Source organism: Cibotium barometz, chromosome 6 (genome assembly GCF_041138505.1).
Source record: "Cibotium barometz isolate CiBa-2024 chromosome 6, ASM4113850v1, whole genome shotgun sequence".
NCBI classification, from domain to species: Eukaryota; Viridiplantae; Streptophyta; class Polypodiopsida; order Cyatheales; family Cibotiaceae; genus Cibotium; species Cibotium barometz.
The window spans coordinates 17,186,584-17,207,667 of record NC_141051.1 but is presented as its reverse complement, the minus strand read 5'-3'; the positions used below and the strand labels follow the sequence as shown (position 1 = coordinate 17,207,667).

At 40.0% G+C, this 21,084-nt stretch overlaps 1 protein-coding gene across 1 annotated transcript; it reads right to left on the bottom strand.

The window, feature by feature from the left end:
* Positions 1 to 10,971: 10,971 nt before the first annotated feature.
* LOC147637460 (uncharacterized) lies at positions 10,972 to 11,713 on the bottom strand. The gene is made up of 2 exons (XM_086798887.1): positions 11,313 to 11,713; positions 10,972 to 11,212 (listed from the first exon to the last, which is right to left on the bottom strand). Exons 1-2 carry the CDS (start codon positions 11,627 to 11,629, stop codon positions 11,209 to 11,211), a joined length of 321 nt encoding a protein of 106 aa, XP_086655013.1. The 5' UTR covers positions 11,630 to 11,713; the 3' UTR covers positions 10,972 to 11,208.
* Positions 11,714 to 21,084: the final 9,371 nt, after the last annotated feature.

Below are 21,084 nucleotides of genomic sequence, written 5' to 3'. Positions count from 1 at the left end.
CCTTTTATAGGTGGAGAATCACCCTCTCTTCCATTGTTACAAATTACAACATAAAAATCTTCAACCCTTCAGTGACATAAGGGTAGATGTCACCATCAATTGTCCTCTTAGGCTAAGTCTTCTATTGATTATTAAATTGAAGACTTTTTGACTTTGAAAGTGTGATGAGATAATAGCCAAGTCTAAGTGGCATGTAGGTGGAGATCCCACTTACACATGGCGGAATTCTCCTCTTCCATGTAGGCATTCTAGAAGAATCTTTCCCAATTATGCACCTACACACACTCCTCCACATGCCTTCCACACTCCCCAACTTGTAGCCTTATGGTGAATACCATATTAATAATACAATAAAAATCCATGTGAGCATGAAGGCCCACTTTTATTTTCCATATCACTAGCCTATCTACCGTACCAAAGTATTTATCAAGCATACTTGTGGCATTTACAATGTTTTGTGAAAAACTTCAAAAATTATTATCGCTTGGTTGTAAAGGGTCGCAGAAATGGCAAGATGTTTACTTTGGATGTGTTAACATGCACGAGGTTAAAGTAGCTACGTTTGTGCATGGGATGGGTGTCATTATAGATACTAACATATGGAATAAGCACATTGGTCATTTATATATATAGTGTACAACTAAATATTATAAGTTTGCCAAAGTTTAAGGTTGATGGTATATGCATAAAGTATATGAAACATGCCATCTTATTAAAACAGCCCAAACATGCTTTCTCACATGAAAAGCACATTAGTGTAAGACATCATCATGATCTATTAGTAGGACAGGTCACTCATATGTAGATGGTAACTCTAGTCTCTCCGAGCAGAGTCTTAATAAGAGCTTGGCATGATCTATTAGCAGCAGTAGGTCACTATTATGTGGATGGTGACTCTAGTCGCTCCAAGCAGAGCCTTGATAAGGAGCTTGGAATTTCGTCAAGGGTTACTTCGAGTGCAAGGAGAGCTAGGGCTATTTTGAGGACACCTAGTAGATCTAAGTGTATGTAGGCCTACAAGGGTACTTAGATACCCTATTGACAGTGAGATATGATGGATATACAACCCATCATTATTCTTACATGGTTAAAGAAATACAGGAGTTGGAGCACCCACTTGTTTTGAGTAGACACTTGGAAATACAAAATGGAAAGATACCATGGATGAGGAGATGGCATCATTGGATGTAAATGCAACATGGGAGTTAGTGTCTTTGCCTAAGGAAAAGAAGGCAATTGGATGTAAGTGGATGTTTAAGGTCAAGCATAACTGGGATGGAACAACGAGCAGGTAAAAGGTAAGATTGGTTCCAAGGCTTATATGTAGACCCATAGTATTGAGAGTATAAGGAGACATTCAACCGGATTGCAAGAATGACAACCATGAGAGTTGTCATTGCTATGGCTGCAAAACGAAGGGTTGATCTTTCCATTGGATGTAAAGAATGCCTTCTTACATGGTGATTTGCAAGAAAAAGTATACATGATGTAGCCACGTTATGAGAGTGATGCATAACTAGATTTTATGTGTAGGTTATGCAAAGCCTTGTATGGCTTAAAGCACGCACCTAGAGCATTGTAAAACAAGATTAGGGGTATCTTGTTACCATTGGATTTCAGATATCCAATGTAGACTTTTCACTTTATGTGAAAAAGATAAATATAGCTCGATCATATGCAATTAGTCATTTATGTGGATGACTTGATTATCATTGGTGATAGTGATGCTGACATAGATGATGTAAAGATGAATTTGCACTACAAGACAATGCTGCCATACACGCGTTTCATACACGCGATAAATTACGAGCGCGTGTATGGTCACGCATGTATTTGAATAGAATCGGGCGCGTGTATTTTGGCATTTAAATTCGCGTGTATATTAGCATTTATCAGCGCGTGGATAAGTGCGTTTATATACATGCAATAATACACGCATTAATTAATACACGCTGCCATACACGCATCAATACATGCTTGGTAAAAAAAACTGAATTCCTTTACAAAATTAAAAACTATTTTCTTTAAACCATCTCATAGTACATTACAGTATATATCATTACACAATCCCACTACATGCATTTACAACAATGAAATATATTCAAAAATAAATCATGAGATGTAATTAAAAGACAACACATACAATAGAAATGTCATCAATTTAGAACGATACAGTGACGGATTGGTTAGGGTTCGATCTCATCTTCAATAAGATCCATCCTTGCCAAACGATCAACATCAATATCCATTTGATCAATTTCTAACTAAGGCTACGATTAAATTTATTCCACTATCGATATTCTGTACTCCATTGATAATGGTATCGATATCCTGATCATCCTCATCAACATCACCATCATCCTCAATGGTAGGGTCATTCTCATGATCATGAGAAATGGCATGCTCATCCTCATTATCATGATCATCTCTTATTTCTTGATCATTGATCACAACATCTTCATTGGCATGTTCGACATCATCTTCATTGCGGCTTGTTACATCCTCCATATGCTCCATATCAGTGAATGTATTATACATCACTTTGGAACGTGGTGCAATAGGGATGACATACCACCATTTAATGTCATGCACCATTGGTAGATAGATAACCTACTCAAATACACATACTACAGTAATTAATTAGCATATCAAAAGTCAAGGGGTACGCGAGCTTAGATATATATGTACATGAAACACATTAGTAAAAAAATGCATACCTGCTCACATTGTTGTGGCAATACGAGCCTATCTTTCTTTGTTTGCCAAAACTTTGTAGAGTCAATAGTTACATAGCCACTTGCATGGCGTTTTATCATTGCATCAGGTCGTTTTTCCACCACGTTTATTTGCCATGTGACATCCAAAACATACACAAAGAAGCGACGAAAGTCAAGCCTAAATATGTCTTGAATTGTGCCACAATAATCATCCATTTTTCCATTAGCTGCCTCAAAGCTACTAATGACACTGCAATCTTGTGTATTCCTCTTTTCATCAATTCTTTGTGTTCGAAAATGCTTGCCTTCACACCATATAGCATTGAACATAGTGCACTGGACCAAAATAGAAGCAATATTTGTGTAAGCAATGTGAATAAATATTAAAAGCAAATCACTTACAACTAATGCAAAACGTTAGTTCTATGTACCTTTAACATGCATCCTCGTGCATACTCCCATTCTTTCACCGTGATATGCAGCCCCTCCTCGCTCTCTGCTCTCTCCATTTCCTCATGCAACCAATCAACATGGATATCATTCGGAAGTGTTGCTAGATGCTTAGGGTATGCGTTATGAGAGCCATGTTACCTCCGAAAGAGAGCTCTTTCTGCTTGCCTTTTTGTCTTTGCATCCTCATATCTTGTAACCCATGTGCTCATCACATCACTATTAAGGATGCACAAGTGAAATTGAGATCATCAATCAATGTTTTGTCAATTACTTTACTCTGTCCTTTTCCTTGAGGCACAATAGAGGTCATCCTCAAGTCCTCTTCATTGCTCCTCCATAGTCGTGGCAAAGAGCTGTCCACCTGACCAAGAAATTCTGAAATATATACAAGAGACTCTTGTATCAACCAACCCTCGGCCATGCTTCCTTCAGGCCTTGCACTTTGCCTCACAAAGTCTTTTAAGGTCTTCATGAAGCGCTCTAGGAAGAACATCCAACGTGCATGCACAGTGCCACATAAAGCGATTTCGTCCACTAAATGCACAATGAGATATAGTTGACTTGTGAGAATGGTTCGCGGAAAAGTCTCCTCTACCAAACAAACCACCTCCACTGCCATAACACGCACATCATCCAACTTGGCTGGATCAATTGCTTTGGAACTAACATATCTGAAAAATAAATAAATAGTACGTTATACCTCATGCACGTTCATTTTGCAAGGTATAATGAAGGGTGATCTGACATGGGTTTTACATACCTCACAAGCTCGCCCATCTTATAAATACATTTTTTCAAACTCTTATTTGCACAATGGTCGATGCTAGTAGATAGTATGAACTGCGCACATAAGAGCACATGTATGTATGGTTTATGGCATTACAAAATTTAATTTCAACGTACAAGACTTGGAAAACACTTACTTGGAGCATCTTGTGCCAATCGTGGGACTTCAACCCATATAGTTGCTCAACGCCTCTTTTCTTAGTGGTTGTAAAGGCTCCCTTGAATGATCTCATGCATCCAGTGGGAGTACGCAAAGTGGTGATGGCCTGCTTTACCTGCTTCTTCTCTTTCTTTGATATAATCCATGGTGCAGGCGGAAGACGAACGTGCCCACCCACCTCTCGTGGCCAAGCTTGACGCATACGTCCTGCGACCCGCAAGTCCTCACGTACGCTAACATTGTCTCGTTTACCAATAATATGTTCCCAAATACCAGATCCCACATTCTTGAAGATGTGCATGGGATCAAGAAGATGGTTGATCTTAAGATGGGTCCAATATGGTAGCCGAAAAAAAATGGAGTACCTACACAAGGGATTGCTCTATGTGACCTTTAATCCAATTAGAGACTACATAAAACAAGATTGAAAAAACATTACTATACCTGTTCATGCCATCTGGAGGAAGAATATTTGTAGACTCCCAAATACGCTTCCAATCTTTTGCACGAAGTGTTTGTGGAGGAATGTTACTCTTACTAGCAATATATTTAGGATGATCTGAGGGGAGAAATCGATGATGATTATCGAATATGGTCTTACACAAACCGTCAACATACTCATGTACTAACGAAGGGCCACAAACAGGACATGCATGTTTACCCGATGTTTTCAAACCTGTTAAAATATAAATAAAAGTTAGAATAATAAAGTCAATATTTATAATTAATATATATAGCCAATAGTATTAGAGTAGGGAGGTAATTAGAATTCTTACCAGAACAATCACTGTATCCTGGAAAGTCATGCATTGTCCACATCAACACTGCTTTTAAGTCGAAGTGTCGAGAGGAGGGAGGCCTACTAATGTCCACCACCGCAACACCTCTCCATAGTTCCTCCAGCTCATCAATCAACGGTTCAAGATAAACATCCATATGCTTGACTTTATGTTTCCCTGGAATTAGAAGGGATAACATAAGATGTCCCTTCTTGATCGCCATTGATGGTGGAAGGTTGTAATTCACCAACACAACTGGCCACACGCTGTATGCGGTGCTTTTGAAACCAAATGGATTCACTCCATCCATACCTAGGCCAAGTCTCAAGTTTCTGGGCTCTGTTTTAAAGCTGGGCCACTCATCTTCAATATGCTTCCAAGCAGGAGTGTCTGCGGGAATTCTCCACATGCCATCATCCGATCGATGTGAGGAATGCCATGACATGAGCTCTACTATGGATTTGCACTTGAACATGTGTTTGATGCGAGGAATTATAGGAAAGTGTCGCAAGACTTTACGAGGTACATCAAAACTCTTCATATTTGTTCTATACCTTGCTTCACCACAAGTGGGACAATGTCGAGCCTCCTTATGCGTCCCACGAAAGAGAATGCAATCATTGACGCATGCATGTATGCGATCATAATCCAATCCTCCAAGAGATGTCACATAGCGCCTCGCTATGTCTCTTGAGGTGGGTAGTCTATTTCCCTTTGGAAGCATGTTTGATAATAGCCTGCATCCAATATCATCAATTAGTCCTAAATCCTAAACCTTAAACCACTAATTCAAATTTGTAAGTTAGAATGCTTACTTCAATAATGCATCAAGACTTGCATTGCTCCATCCATAAACTGTTTGTATATTGAGTAGTTCAAGTGAAGCACGTAAAATAGAGAATGTGCACCCTTCAAAAACCAGTGTCGATGAAGCCTTGTAAAGATGCTCTTGTTCCATATCATCGCCGTCCATACCTTTGGGATCATCCTTAAAAAGATTCCACACCATATCATCAAACACTTCCTCTTCCACAACTTCGTGGGGTGCAGGGCTATTATCATCCCTTTCCCACTCATCTCTGACAATAGATCCCGAAGCTCCAGCATCATCTCGTCGACGCTTTGCGTGCTCTCGTCGCGCGTAGGGCACCATGTTAGGGTGTGGTACTGCATCCTGCTTCAATTAGAGTTCATATATTACAACTCTATTAATTTAATTTGGATACCATGAGTCATTGAATACCATCAATTTACATCTACTCACCTCTAAACCTGTTTGATTTCATTCTCCATACATGGAGATGTGATTCAAGGTAATTCGACGTGCTCGTACAATGCATCCTTGACAACGATTACACATACATTTGATCCGTTGTCCCAACCACACATCGCGATTACGATGACGCATTGTCTCATCTTCCCCAGAACTGCTTGAGGAGGTTGATGACATCCTATGTACAAACCAGAAAACACAAAATCATAATATGTTTTTAATGAAAGTATAAAAATCGCGTGTATTAACGCGGCTATTTCCTAAAAATTACGTGTATTAACGCGGCTATTTCTTAAAAATCGCGTATATTAATGCAGGTAATTCCTGCAAAATGTGTGTATAAACACAGCTAAATTATCATACACGCGAACATACACGCGTTTATAAACACGACGATCTGTTTAAACTAAAAATAGCCCGCCTTCCACAAATAAAGATTTTGAACTAACATAGCTGTTCTTTTTCGTTTTCGCCTCTTCCAACAGAAACGAAACCTAAGTGCAAGGAGGGAGCAGAGAAGGAGGAGGAAACCGACCAAGAAAGAAGACTCACTTTTTCAGAGGTGAGTCAGTTTGTCCTTTGCTTTGTCTCCTTCCTCAGATTTGTCCTCAGATTTGTTTATGTTATTTTCTCTTTGCTTTTTGGGTTTGTCTCCATCCTTTTGCTTCTGTGGTTGCGATTTTGGGTGAATGATTCTGACAGGGGCGACAGTGGGTCTTTTATAAGGACACATTGTCGGAGGTCGGTCGCTTTCAAAATTTTTTTTTTGCACAAGTCGCGTGTAGAAACGCGTGTTTAAACACGTGTATCCTGTTTGCACAGACTGTTCATGCGGATATACACACGTTTCTGGACGGGTGTATACACGAGACTGCGTTTCCATGGTTTGCAGGCTGATAGGTGACTTGAATGATGATATTTGTGTGAGTCAAGAGACAACCCATGATGTACATGAGGATTATTTTTGCAGATTCTTTATGGATATTCCAGGTTCTTCATCCGATCCATTTGCGTACAGCAATTGGCTGATGGAGATGCTAAATCATTTTGGGCGCCATCCTGGTCCAGTTGAGCTTACAGAGTACATGTATGCCCATTCCCCTCCTTCCATGCCTGGTGTCTATACCCCTACCGCGAGTATCTAGGGCACTCCACTGCCGTCTATGCCTACGAGTCCGACGAGACGGCATGCAGCTTCTCCTCTTTCACGCCCATCGAGGAGACATACCTCGTCCCAGACACACTCACGCACACCCTCCCAAGCACCATCACGTCAGGGCTCACAGCCACCATCACGTACTCCCTCAGAGCCACCGTCACGTCAGGGCTCACAGCCACCATCACGTACTCCCTCAGAGCCACGGTCACGTCAGGGCTCACAGCCACCATCACGTAGACAATCCCCCAGTCGTGACACCACCCGCAGCAGTAGGAAGAATGGGAGTGGAGGATGTGGCAGGTGCTTTGGTGGGGGAGGTAGTAGGGCACGCGGTGAGAGAGGAGATAGAGGGAGAAGAGTTAGAGGAGACAGTTCGGAAGAGGAGGAGATGAGAGAGGTGGAGGGAGTGATCTGTTATGATGTGACGGATAGGGACAGGATAGTGATGGATACGAGGGGGAGGGAGGTAATGGAGTACGTGCATGGGGTAGTATCAAAGTTATATAGAAATTATTTTATTAAATTTAAAGATCAAAATAGCCGATTAGTTGGGGAGGTGATAGAGGCTGTACATAGTCGGTACCCCAATCCCCCACACGCTACATTCTCGGATGTATGGGGAAGGACGCGAATAAGGGAGATCTTAAGTAATAAAAGATCTCACCTTAAAAAACTCGTGTACGATGATGGGCTAAATGTAGCTGCGGGTGGCTATCCTGCCGAGAAACCTGCCACTGCGCACTAACGCGAGTGGAAGGAGGCAAAGAAACGAGCAGAGGGTGGCGTGAAGAGCAGGCAGCATGTGGAGGCACGACGGATCCAGATGGAGACCATTGGATCTTCGCATTTCGGATCTGGCGGCGTCGAGTCATGGGAGGCAGAGTTTGTAAGTATCTTGCCACTTTATTTGATTGTTTACTTAATTCATTGATTCTATGATTGTTTTAATCTTACAAATTGTGTTGATTATGATACAGCGATGGGTTACGGGGAGGAAGCCCACAACCCACGATACTGCGTATGCTCGCCGGCATAGCAGACGTGACACGTGGGCTATCTTCAGAGCCGAGGGACGTATTACGGACGCGCAGTTTGAGATGGCCATGAGACCATACGGTCGACAGGTACTTGAAAACTCTAAACGAATGATTTTGGTTTATTGAATTACATATATATATATACTTATATACTATATATTACTTGAACAGGCACAAGCTGCTGATGATCCACCCGCCGCCACTGCAGAGGGTGGACGTGAGCACTACTCATCGGACATTCCGACCGATGTGAGCTCATCTGAGCATGGAGGGAGCATCGAGTCATCATCTGGGTCTGAGTAGTACTCAGACTTATAGTATCACATTCCATATTGAGGATGTGGTTGTATATATTTTTTTGTAAACTGAAGCCATGGGCTACTTCGAGATATGGACTCCCTTGTATATATGTGTGAAATTTTGATAGTAATATTAAATCATGAATCGATAGTATTACATTCATGTCTGTCTTGAATCGTGTATTGACAATGTATGCATTCATGTCGTTCTTGTCTTAATCTTCCTCGTGGATATGTTCTTCGTGGATGGTCTAATGCACAAAAAAAAAAATCCAGAGAGTGTTATTGGGTGCTGGAATGCTGGAACAGCATTCAGGCACCAAATAGCACTCTCTGGATTTTTTTTTTTGCTCTCTGTTCGCGTGTATAAACGCGTCAGAACTGCAAAAGATTGCATGTATATACGCGGAAAATCTATAAAACACGCATGTATAAACGCATCAAATCTGAGAAATACGCGTGTATAAGCGCATCTAAAGTCACAAAACGCGTGTATAGACGCTTGTATCAACGCGTCTAAATGACAGAACGCGTGTATACGCCCGTGTATGAGCGCATCTGAGCAGTCCTATACATGCGCTTTTACACGCATGTCTCTGGCCGCGATGATACACGCGCTGATACACGGGCCCGCTACTTTTTTTCACAAGTCATTTTTAGCGGCTAGGAGCGCGGGTATGAGCCCGATCCCTTGTAGTGTTGAAGCAAAATTTTGAGATGAAGGATTTGGATAAGCTATGGTATTTCTTGGGTATAGAGGTGGTGAGATCACCTCATGGAATTTTGTTTGTTACATAGAAAGTATGGCTTGGACATATGTTATCCAAGTATGGTATGACAGGCTGTAAGCCTACCATACCATACTTCAGTAAGCCTAAAATAGGCTATAGGCCTATTTCAGTGTCATTGGGGCAGAACACAAAGATTTTTACATATAGGTGAGCTTGAGCTTTGGAGGACGCCATTATGTATAGGCGCATGATGGTGGGTGGGTAGCTTGATCTATATGACCATTACTAAGCCAGACTTGAGCTATGTAGTTGGACTTATGAGTTAGTTTATGCAGGCCTCAAGGAAGCCACACTTAGATCTGGCTAAATGGATTCTCAAGTACATAAAGTGCATAATTGATTATGGGCTTTTCTATGAGATATAGTTACATGGGTACAAAGATGCTGATTGGGATGGTAGTGCATGGACACGAGATCTACCAACAGCAGCTTTATATTTACTTTTGGGAGTGCTACTGTGAGTTGGAGCAACAAGAAAATAGTCGACAATTACAAAAGCAGAGTACATGGGTACTGCTAAGGTAGCTTTGTTTCAGAAGCTACTTGGTGATATGGGTGAGCACATGGATAGGGATATTATCACTTCTCACTTCTCACAATTACCCAAGTATGAGAAGTTATAAGATAAACTAACTTCAAGATGTGACATTTAATATATCCAGCATGCCGAAGTCTATGTAATAAAGGTCTTTACCTTTATGGGCTCAATACCTTCACTACATTAATAATGGGAAAATAGAGGCTTGGACCTAAAAAAGCATGGTGTGGTTATGGTGATGGTAAGGAGTGTGTACATGCATGATTTTACAATGCATATAACCCATCAATAGAACTTTATCACTATAGAAACTAAACTCCTTATTGAAAGGTGGTGAACATATGGTGATGGTAAGTGTTGTGTACATGCATGATTTTACAACACATACCCACTAATAAAACTTCATCACCATCATAGGAACTATCCCCCTTTTGATCCCCTTTTACAAAGGGTTGAAACTTGTTTATAAGCCACTATCTTACACATTGGACATTTTGTTAGGAGTGTTGATAGCCATATGGTAAAGCAAGTGGTGTACATCGAGGGAATTTGTTTGTGTTGGGGCATATAATGGGTAGTTATGTACAGTGCTGAACATAAAATGTGCAGTAGTTCTGTATAAGGTGAGAATTAAGCGTTCTCATGTAATTTTCATAGAAATCACCACCTTGGGATATTAAAAAGAGGTCCTAGACACCTTCATATTAAGAATAGATAAAAAGCATTGCCTACTCAACTAATTAGTGAGAGCAAACAAAATAGCACTCAAATAAATGCCACCAACAATTGAAAAGCCAAATTACACAATGGGCACAAAGTAGCATGGATACTCAAGTAATATGTTAAAGAGGTATGAAAGAGGAATGTTATGACAAAAGTTTGATACAAAATTTGCAAAAATTTGAGTACGTCCAGGTTTATTCTACAGGATACGCTCATTAGCTACACTAATCCAAAACGAGCTGAGCTTTTAGGGGGCTGTTAGCAGCAGAAAAGGAGTCTTATATGTTATAAGACATAAGAGATGCGGCCTTTGTACGCACATCTGTTAGGATTAATTATATATAATGCTCCCAAAATCTGTAGAACAGCTCGTGGCAAGCCTTGTGAACTAATTAATTATATAACCGCGGCTTGCAGGACATCGTATGAGCTGCAAAATTACGCTCCAACCGTTGCCTAATCAAAGGAGATTAGCTAGGATGTCTGCATGTGCTTACCTGCAGAATGTTTAGAAACATAATTAGCGAATGCTAATTGTAATAATATTATCAGTTACGGTCTAGACAGAGAGCAGGCGCTTGAGTAAAAAAAAGTTACTTGTTTTGGATGGGATCTGGGCTACTTGGGACGTAGTGAAGGGAGCCTTTGTGCCAGTCCTCATCCCTTTTCTCTCCTTCAGCTGCTTTTTGCTTTTGCTTTTCCGCCTGGTGGTGGGGATGGATCAGGATTAGCTTTCTTGCTGTCACTAGAGTAGACTTGATACTGTGTTGCAAGATGCTGTGCAGCTGCTGGACGCCTTTTTGTTGCTGCACCTTGCTACTGTAGATTTCTCTAGCATAAACATCACGTGTGATTAAGGAGAGGCTTACTAGAAAGAGCACGGATAGGATCAAAAGGGAGCAATTAGTCGTCATGATGATGCTGATTGGGGTACCAAGAAGTGGATTAAGGGGCTGTAGGAGGGGGGGGGGGATGAAGGAGTGATTAGGAGGCTCTAGAGGGGGGATTAAGGTGGGGCGCTTTCACAGCAAGAACAGTGACATGAAAAGGAAACAATGATGTGAAGAATGTAGGACCGTGTTTTTGGCCTTTATAGGAAGAATGCGGGACTGTGCTTTTGGCTAACTCCAAGGCACTTGTTGGCACTTTCAGACACCGAAAGGCAGTGGCCCCCCCTCTAGCCGTCCTCCCCTTGTTTTCTTTTTTTGTACCTGCCCAGCATTTTAAACTTAAAAAGGCCATTTCCATAAAGGGTGGGGGGGACACGGATGTAACAATGATATAACAATAATACTGCCTATTATTGCTGCTGCTATTGTTGTCGTCTTTATTATTATTTCTGCCCTTCTGTTGTGTTTTATGAATTATTCTATCCTTATTATTGCTATTGTTGCTTTTTTTAACTATTATTCATTGATTTTCACTATCACTTTCATTATTGTTATTATTTTCACAGACTGGAATTATTGTTATTATTTTCAGTGATAGTGGTATTATTACGGTCAAAATTGTTGATGTTCATCTTGGTGGCATAATTATTCTTATTTACTCAAAATTGTTGCTGTTGATCTCGTTACTGCAATTGTTGTTGTTTCTATTAATACTATTATTCATTTATTTTCGCTATTACTTTCATTATTGTTATTATTTTCAATGATAATGGTATTATTATTCTTATATAATAAGTCAAAATTGTTGTTGTGATTATTATTACTATTATTTATTTATTTTTACTATTATTATTGTGGTTTTAATTATTACTATTATTTATTGATTCTTGCTATTACTTTAATTATTGTTATTATTTTGGTATTATTATTCGTATAATAAGTCAAAATTGTTGCTGCTGCTATTTTTATTTATTGTTATTGTTTTTACTGATAGCGACATTATTATTATTATTATGATCGCTATTATTCGTTATGGCTATTGGTGTTAATATCAAAAATTCGTTACCATACTAAATCTCTCAACAACTATGATTACGACGCATGATTGGCTCGGGGGTTGACCATGGAGAAAAGATATAATTTTCGTCGTCTATATATATATATCTATGCAGTAAATAATCAAAATTGCTGGCCTAGTGCCACACAATCGAGAAATAATTTATACAAAATATATATGTATGGGGTATGAAATTGCTCGTGTGCGTGCTATTAATTTAACGAGAATGAGAACAATAGGGTTACCAGCTTTATACCGCATGACGTTCACAATGAGAATAATTGCAAAATTAATCCTCCACACGCACTATACAAAATTGTGTGCACAATGGCCGACTTGGTCAATAATTAAAGTATTAATATCGCACACATAAGCATGCTTTAAGGATTAGACCCGACCACGATACATTGTTTGAGCGACATAATGTGCCTGCGGCCCGCCTTTCTATATCGAGCTCCACACCATCACCCTTCCAATAGGGGCCTACAACTAGTTTAAAAAAAATCCTTATTCACTAATTAGTTGTTGTTCTTTTGGGGTTACTTTTGATATTAAGGTTTTTGTAGGAATAATCAATTTGGCCCACTACTTTGTGGCATACACGCTTAAGTGCTCAATGGGCATGTAGTAGCTTGGTGGATGGGAGACCTAGGCTCAAACCCCACACCTACACAGGTTGGACCCCCCAAGGGGTTATGGTGGGTTGGTTCCAAGAACGTAGATTCAATCCTTGCCTACGACACCCACTAGGTGCAAAGCCTATATGGCATTTTTTTTGGTACCCTCTCTCTTGCAATGCATCTAATAAAATTGCCTATTACTTGTTTGTTATATGCACCTTAAGCCTACCCCTCTTCACCTCACTTTGAAGAAAACTCCATGGCATTGTTTTTTCCGGTACTGGTCTCTCTCTTGCAATGCAACTAACAAAACTACCTATTACTTGTTTGTCACATGTACCTTAAGCGGCCTACCCCTCTTCACCTCACTTCTAAGAAAACCCCATGGGACATATCTCCTCAATAGGAATGGTATAGATATGTCTCACATGTTTTTAGAAGTTGAATTATTAGGTCTTGAAGTATACATACTTGTATGATACATATTCAACACCATGACTTAAATAATATCTCATTAATATTATACATTTCTTGAGTGATGCCCCAACAAAGAACATACACTTCCTTTTATTCTACGGAAGCTGTTACTCAGGCGGGTCATCAATGTCTGTAGCACTAGTTGAACTCAATATCTCAATACTCCCCCTCCACACCCTACACTCCAAGTAAGCTTCTAAACCTGTGAAGCTTCTTTGTACCAAGTGCCTTCGTGAAGATGTTAGGAGGATGTTAGCCACTTGATCCTCTATGTTGACATATACCAAATCCACATCACCTACTAGAACCTTCTCCCTCACAAAGCGATAATGCACCTCAATATGCTTCGTCCTAGCATGATGGAATAGGTTACTGTCCAGCTTTACGCTAGCGGCCTTATCCATGGGCTTACCCATATCACCAAGTAGCTTTTGAAACCAAGCTACCTCTCACAAGATACCATAATAATAACCCTGTACTCTACCTCTATACTCGACAAGGTAACTGTCGGCTATTTCTTGCTGCTCTGACTCACAACAACACTTCCAAAAGAAAACATAAAGCTGTCGGTAGATCTCCTATCTGTGACACTACTAGCTCGAAACGCGTTTGAAATTAACCAAATTGTTGCAGAGAAGCTCGACAAGAACAACTTCCATGCTTGGAGGTTTAGATTAACAAATCTCCTGATGGAAAAAGGCTACTCGGACTACATTGAAGGTGAACATGAGGAGGCACTAGAGATACCTGATATTAATCCAACTATTACGGATGTAAAAGAATACAAGGAGCAAGGAAATTCATGTATTGGCTTTCTATTAGCATACATGACACCATGATTGGGCATATACATGATGCCAAGTCTCCCAAGGAGGCATGGGACACCTTGGTGAAGCTATATGAAACTAACACCAAGGCACAAAAGATTCAGTTGAAGAATGAGCTTCAGACTGTGGAGAAGAAAAAATGATTATGCCTTGAAGATCAAGGGCATTGTGGAATACCTTGTATCTATTGGTGTTTTTGTTGATGATGATCATAATGTGGAAGTATGTCTACGTGGTCTCGCGCCACAATACAAAGCATTCAAGACGTCTATTTAGACTCGAGAGAACATTCCTAACTTTACAGATTTGGTGTCAATGCTGATCATTGAAGAAAAGAGTTTGGGTGAAGACCAGTCTTCACAAAACAAAGACAGTTTGGAGCAACATGCCTTCTACACAAGTGCAAGTAGAGGACGAGGATGAGGCCACGACCAAATAGGTAATCAAAATTATGGTCAGAAACAATAGTCCCATGAATCACAACAACAACACATAGGTGGAAGAGGCCATTTTAGAGGCAGGGGGAGTCAAAGAGGTCGTGAAAATTGGCAAAGGCAACAAAATGATACAGGAGGCTATTTTTATTGTGGCAAATCTGGGCATGTGTAGGCAGATTGCTATAAGAAGCAAAATGACATGAGAAATGAAAAAGTGCAGCAAAATAATTATGCATCCTCTAGCCAAAGTAATGAGGACAATGAAAGGTTGTTTGTTATGTGACATGTGCTTAATGCTGTGTCGAAAATGGTGTATCTGCATGCAATGATGATGTTTGGTATGTGGATTTAGGTGCTTCAAACCACATGACCAGTCATGGCGAGTGGTTCAAGGATATGAAAAATCTCGAAAAGCTAGGTTTGTTGAAATAGGGGATGATACTACTAATCCAATTGCCCATGTTAGAAATGTGCGATTGTCTATGCAGAATGGTAAGGTGAAGTATCTGCTACTGCTGATGTTCCAAATATTACAAAGAATTTGGTTTTTGTTAGCCAGGTGATTGAGCAGGATTTGTAGGTGCTCTTTAACCGTGATGGTTGTTATGTTTTGAAGACTTTAAAGACAAGTGCAAGTTGGTTGCAAAAGGCAATAGAGTGGGTAGAATGTTTACACTAGATGTAAATATGCCTGAAGTGAAAGCTGCAATGTTTGCACAGGGTTCAGGAGTTATTGCAGATACACATTCGACATAAGAGAATTGGGCATGTAAATGTGCAAAGAATAAAGTCTATGCAGACTAAAGAAATTGTGACAGGGCTGCCTAAGTTTAAAGTTGATGGTATGCAGAAAGTATGTGAAGCATGTTAATTTGGAAAGCAGAAAAAACATGTATTTCCACATGATAGAAATGTGAGCAGGAATCTACTAGATGTTGTGCATTCAGATGTATGGGATCCTGCAAAAACTACGTCTGTGGGTGGGTGGCTATAGGTACTATGTAACATTTGTTGATGACCACACGAGGAAAGTGTGTGTGTATTTCATGAAGGAGAAGAGTGAAGTTTTCACTCATTTTTAGAATTTCAGAAGCAATTCTCCAATGAGTTCTTTGATTTTTTGTAGAAGAATAACATTCAGAGACAATTTACATGTAGATACACTCCGCAACAAAATGGAGTTGCCAAAAGCAAAAAAACAAGCACATTGCGGAGATAGCATGAATATTGATGACAGAGAAGAACATGCCGTATAGCTATTGGGCTGAAGCTATTTCTACAATAGTTTATATCATGAACAAGATTCCTACTACAGCCATACGTGATGTAACACCAGAGAAGAAGTTCAGTTGGCAAAAAACATGATTTGTCTCACTTGAAAGTTTTTGGATGCATAGCTTATGTGCATGTGCGAGATGAGTTGCGTACAAAGCTGGATCCAAAGGTAGAAAAATGTGTGTTTATTGGATATTACCTTGAGCAAAAGGGATATAGATGCTATAACCCTACTACACATGAGTTGAGGGTAAGCAGAGATCTTGTGTTTGATGAAATGCGTAGCTGGTATGCTACTAAAAAAGATGCTGTTAGGGTTGGTATAACTGGAAATGTGATTACACAGAATGCGATTCAGCAATCACATTCATTGAGTGGACCTGGAGAGTTGTGTTGGGTCTATTCATAGACCATGGAGTGGCAGGCTGCATCAAAATACCAATCCTGAGAATGAAGTTGGTACATCACGAAAAGGCAAAGAGAAGGTTGGTGAGCCTCTTAGTATGCTCAACATTTTTGCAGGGCATTCTTATGTTGATGGAATATCTAGTGGCTCATAGTAGAGCCTTGATGATGAGCTTGGGATTCTAGCTATTAGAACACCTGGTGTAAAAAGAAAGGCAAGAGAAGATGCAAAAATACCAAGCAATGATCATAGACAACGCAAGTCAAGGAGATTTAGAAAACCTATTGACAGGTTGATATATGATGGTTATGTCGCTCATCATTATGTATATATGGCTAAATTTGTGCAAGATGTTGAACCCACATGTTTTGAAGAAGTTGTTGGGAATTTAGATTGGGAGAAAGACATGGATGAAGAAATGGATGCATTGGATGCAAATGAGATTTGGGACTTGGTGCCATTGCCTGAGGATAAGAAGGCTATTGGGATGCAAGTGGGTATACAAAATAAAGCACAACTCAGATGGAATATTAGCAAATATAAAGTAGGATTGGTTGCCTAAGGTTTTGCTCAAACTTATGGCATTGATTATGAGGAGACGTTCAACCCCGTTTCCAAGATGGCAACCGTGAAATTTGTTATTGTGGTAGCTACATCAAAAGGATGGGTTTCACAGCAAATGGATCTTCAGAATGTGTTCTTGCATGGTGATTTGCAAGAAGAAGTGTATATGGATCAGCCCACCAGGTTATGAAGATGTGGGTCACCATCATTTTGTAGTTGCGTAAAGCTTTATATGGCTTGAAACAGGCACTAAGAGCATGGCATGATAAGATAGCACAATATCTTATCACCATTGGCTTTCATGTGGTATATGATGCTGATCATTCACTCTATGTGCGGAAGAGTGATAAGGGCCTTGTAGTCATCACTCACAATCCATGTGGATGACTTGATTGTTGGGGTTGATAGTGGAGAGGAAGTTGAGAGTGTGAAATGTTTCCTCAAGCAGAAATTTGACATGAAGGATTTGGGTGAGTTGAGGTACTTTCTTGGCATTGAGGTTATTAGAATGGCCAAAGACATATAGCTGTTCACAGAGGCAGTATGATACTCCTTGACCATGCTCTAGGTACCTACCTCAAGCCATACAAAGCTGTACGTAACCTACACACAAATTTTGGGTGTGCATCACTCTCATAACTTGGTGGCTACATCATGTATACTTTTTCTTGAAAATCACCATATGCAAGAAGGTATTCTTTATATCCATCTTTCCTCTGCTATAGTCATAGTAATGACAGTTCCCATGGTTTTCCATTTTTGCAGCTGGACTGAATGTTAAAGAGAATGTAGGGGAGAGGGAGAACTTGAGTTCCTTTACAAGAAAACATGTTGAAATATGTAAGGTTGGGTTATTTGGTTAAGTGTGTGAATGCACCTTGGGTGAATGGTGAGAGCCACATGAAATAATGTGGAGAAGGGGTTGCCAGATGGCAAAGGAGATTGGGCTAGAAGCTATCTATATTAGAAGCCTCTCATTGTATAGATATTGCAATAGATATTGGTTGATTGTGCCTATCTTATCTACTCTGCATTGTGCTAATTATTATTATGGATTTTTTGATTATTTTGAGCCTCCTTAAACATATGCTAATCATGTGATTAGACTAGACTTAGCATGATTTCTCACATTCTTAACATGGTATCAGAGCAAGGTTTAGTTAAGCATAGGCTATTTATGGTTGGAATTTTCCTTATGCTTTAGTGTTTTGAGAGAGAAAAAAAATGGCACAGTCATTATTATTAGAGAGAAATTATCATGAGATTTTGGCTTCACATGGTTTATTCAAATATTGGAGGTTGCTTAAAGCTGCCCATGGAGTCTAATGGAGATTTTAGCAATCTGAAGATCTTTGGAAGCCTACATTATCAACAAGGAGATACCAAGGAGGATTATGCATCGAGATAAGGTTAATTTATTATTATTTTGCCTTATAAGGTTTAGATGAGGCATTCCAAAATGCTCAATTTTGGGAGGGTTGCTAGTTAGCTCATGTTTGTACAATCCCCATTATGAGGAGTAGCCATGGTTGAGCAACCTGTCGTCCTCGTATTCACATAGGAAGGCGGCCTATGAGGCCATATGGTTTAGAGACAACCCCCATTATGAGGAGTATCTATCCACCACGGTTGAGTAGCCAAGTAGTCCACATATATATGTGGACTAGGAGGCTAAATTGTTTAGAGATGGTTTGGATTAGATTTGGCACACTGCCAAATAGGCTATATGCTACACTGGCCCATTATCTCGTAATAGGTAGATGGCTTGGATTAGATTTGGCACATTGCCAAATAGGCTACATGCTACACTGGATGATTATATTATAAATAGTCCACACATGGAGTAGGTAGATTTCATCCTTGTTGTTATTCTCCTCTAGTTCCTTATTCTTATCTTCAACGTCTTTCTTGGCTTGGTCCACTTGTGCTTTGGCCTTGTCGCTCTCCTTCTCCAAGCTTCTAGCATACCTCTTGAATATTTTGTTGGGCGGAGGCCTGTATATGATAATTGTGTTCCATGATTTGGGCCGAGAGGATGCTCAAGTCAGAGATGCAGGCCTCCATTTGGTAATTTTGTAAGTCGACTTGGTTCATGTATTCTTCTACTTTATTGTACTTTGGGTGTAGACAATGGAGAATAGCCTTTTTTTACTCATGCATAACTACCATTCTTGTGGACCTGTCCATTTCTTGGAGTTGGACTAGAAGGGTCTTGTATGGTTCTTCTTTATCTTCTTTCTCCTGATATTGCCTCTTCACTTCTAGCTTGGCCTCATCTCCAGAGCTCACTTGAATGTTTTTTGTCTCAGTCGTGCTTCTTGGACATGGAGGGTCTGACTTTTGCTACGGTTTAGATTGGCAATGTGGTCGCCACCAAAAGAGGAACTCTGGCAACAAGCAATCCTGCTAGCTCGAAAGCATCACATTGGTTAGTTCCTGAGCAATTACCTTTGCCTTGTGCTATGGGCATTAGTTAGCTTTCCCTTAAAGGGCTTGGCACCCTGATTCCACCATTGACACCATTCTTGGTATAGTCGTCTCACAACTTTTGATAGCTCTAATGTGTTAGGTTCTTTGGTAGTTTCATGGTGCAGTGGTGGGCTTCCTAGTACTTTGTCACTATGAAGACTCCTACACTTTAGCATGTGTTTGTCTGAAGTTGTTGTAAAAATGAACAGGGGCGGTCTTCACATTCTCAGCTTTTGCCCTTTTAGATTCACTTGCTCCTACAGTATGGGACTGAGCCCTAGCTTGGCCATTAGAACTTTGGTCTTTGCTGCACTACTATGTTCTTCTATGCCCCTCTACAAGGCTACTGTTGGGTCCGTTGGCAATTCATCAGGCTCGTTGAATTGTGTCTCCCCATTAAGGGAATGCCTACTGCATGGCTAAGACCTTTGGTCATAATATATAGCTTCAATACCTTGTTTTTGTGCTTGCTTAGATAATGGGTGAAGTACCTATGCAACATATTGGTCCACACCAACCATCCCTTTCTCCCTTGTGTAGCTTATACACTTTGTGCATATCTACTATGTTATATCTATCAGTGAGCTTTACTTGCATAATAATTGACAAAAAGGTTTATTTTTAGCACCATTCCCCAAGGTGGATGGTTAGTCAATGATAATAAAGTGAAGGAGAATCTAGCATAGATAGGGCTAGGGAGTCTTGTAGAAGCAGTCCTTTAACACCAAGTTATGTGTAGAATTTCTAGACTCCTACTAACAAGGTACTAAAAGAGGAATAGTAACCTGCCTTGAACGGGTCCAAAAAGTCAATTTTGATCACCAAAAAGCTCATAAGAGAAGCCCTGCCAACAACTGCCAACAAGCAGATCAAAGCTAACACCCTTTTCTAAGAAGTTAGATTTCTTAGAGATCTGCTTGGCTAATAAGGTGAACGACAACGAAGGCGAATTCTCATTTTGTGTATGGACCCAAAGCTAGAGAAAACATATCAATGTTATCTACTTTCTTTGTGTGGTTAAGGATGGTCCCCTGGCATTTTTCCATTAGTGGGTCAAGGTAGCTAGCTTTCTGGTGTACAAGCTTGGCTGCTTTTCTCTTGCTATTATCCTTCGAGGTTCTCTCCGTTGGTGACTTTTGGTCTTTATATAAGGGGTCTAGGTTCAAATCTTTGCCTTCCATGACACTAAAAAATAGAAGACTTATCAATCAAATTATAATTGGTAGGAGCACCTTCTTCCTTTGTCAATGTTTTCTTGTTATGAGTTTGAGGCTCTTGGTGTTAAGTTGTAATTTGGGTATTATTAAAGATGTGGATGAGGGAACTAGAGAGTGATTTTCAACTCTC

Bases quoted from the DNA above. Each gene is read 5' to 3' on its own strand.
- LOC147637460 (XM_086798887.1), bottom strand. From the start codon at position 11,629: ATGACGACTAATTGCTCCCTTTTGATCCTATCCGTGCTCTTTCTAGTA.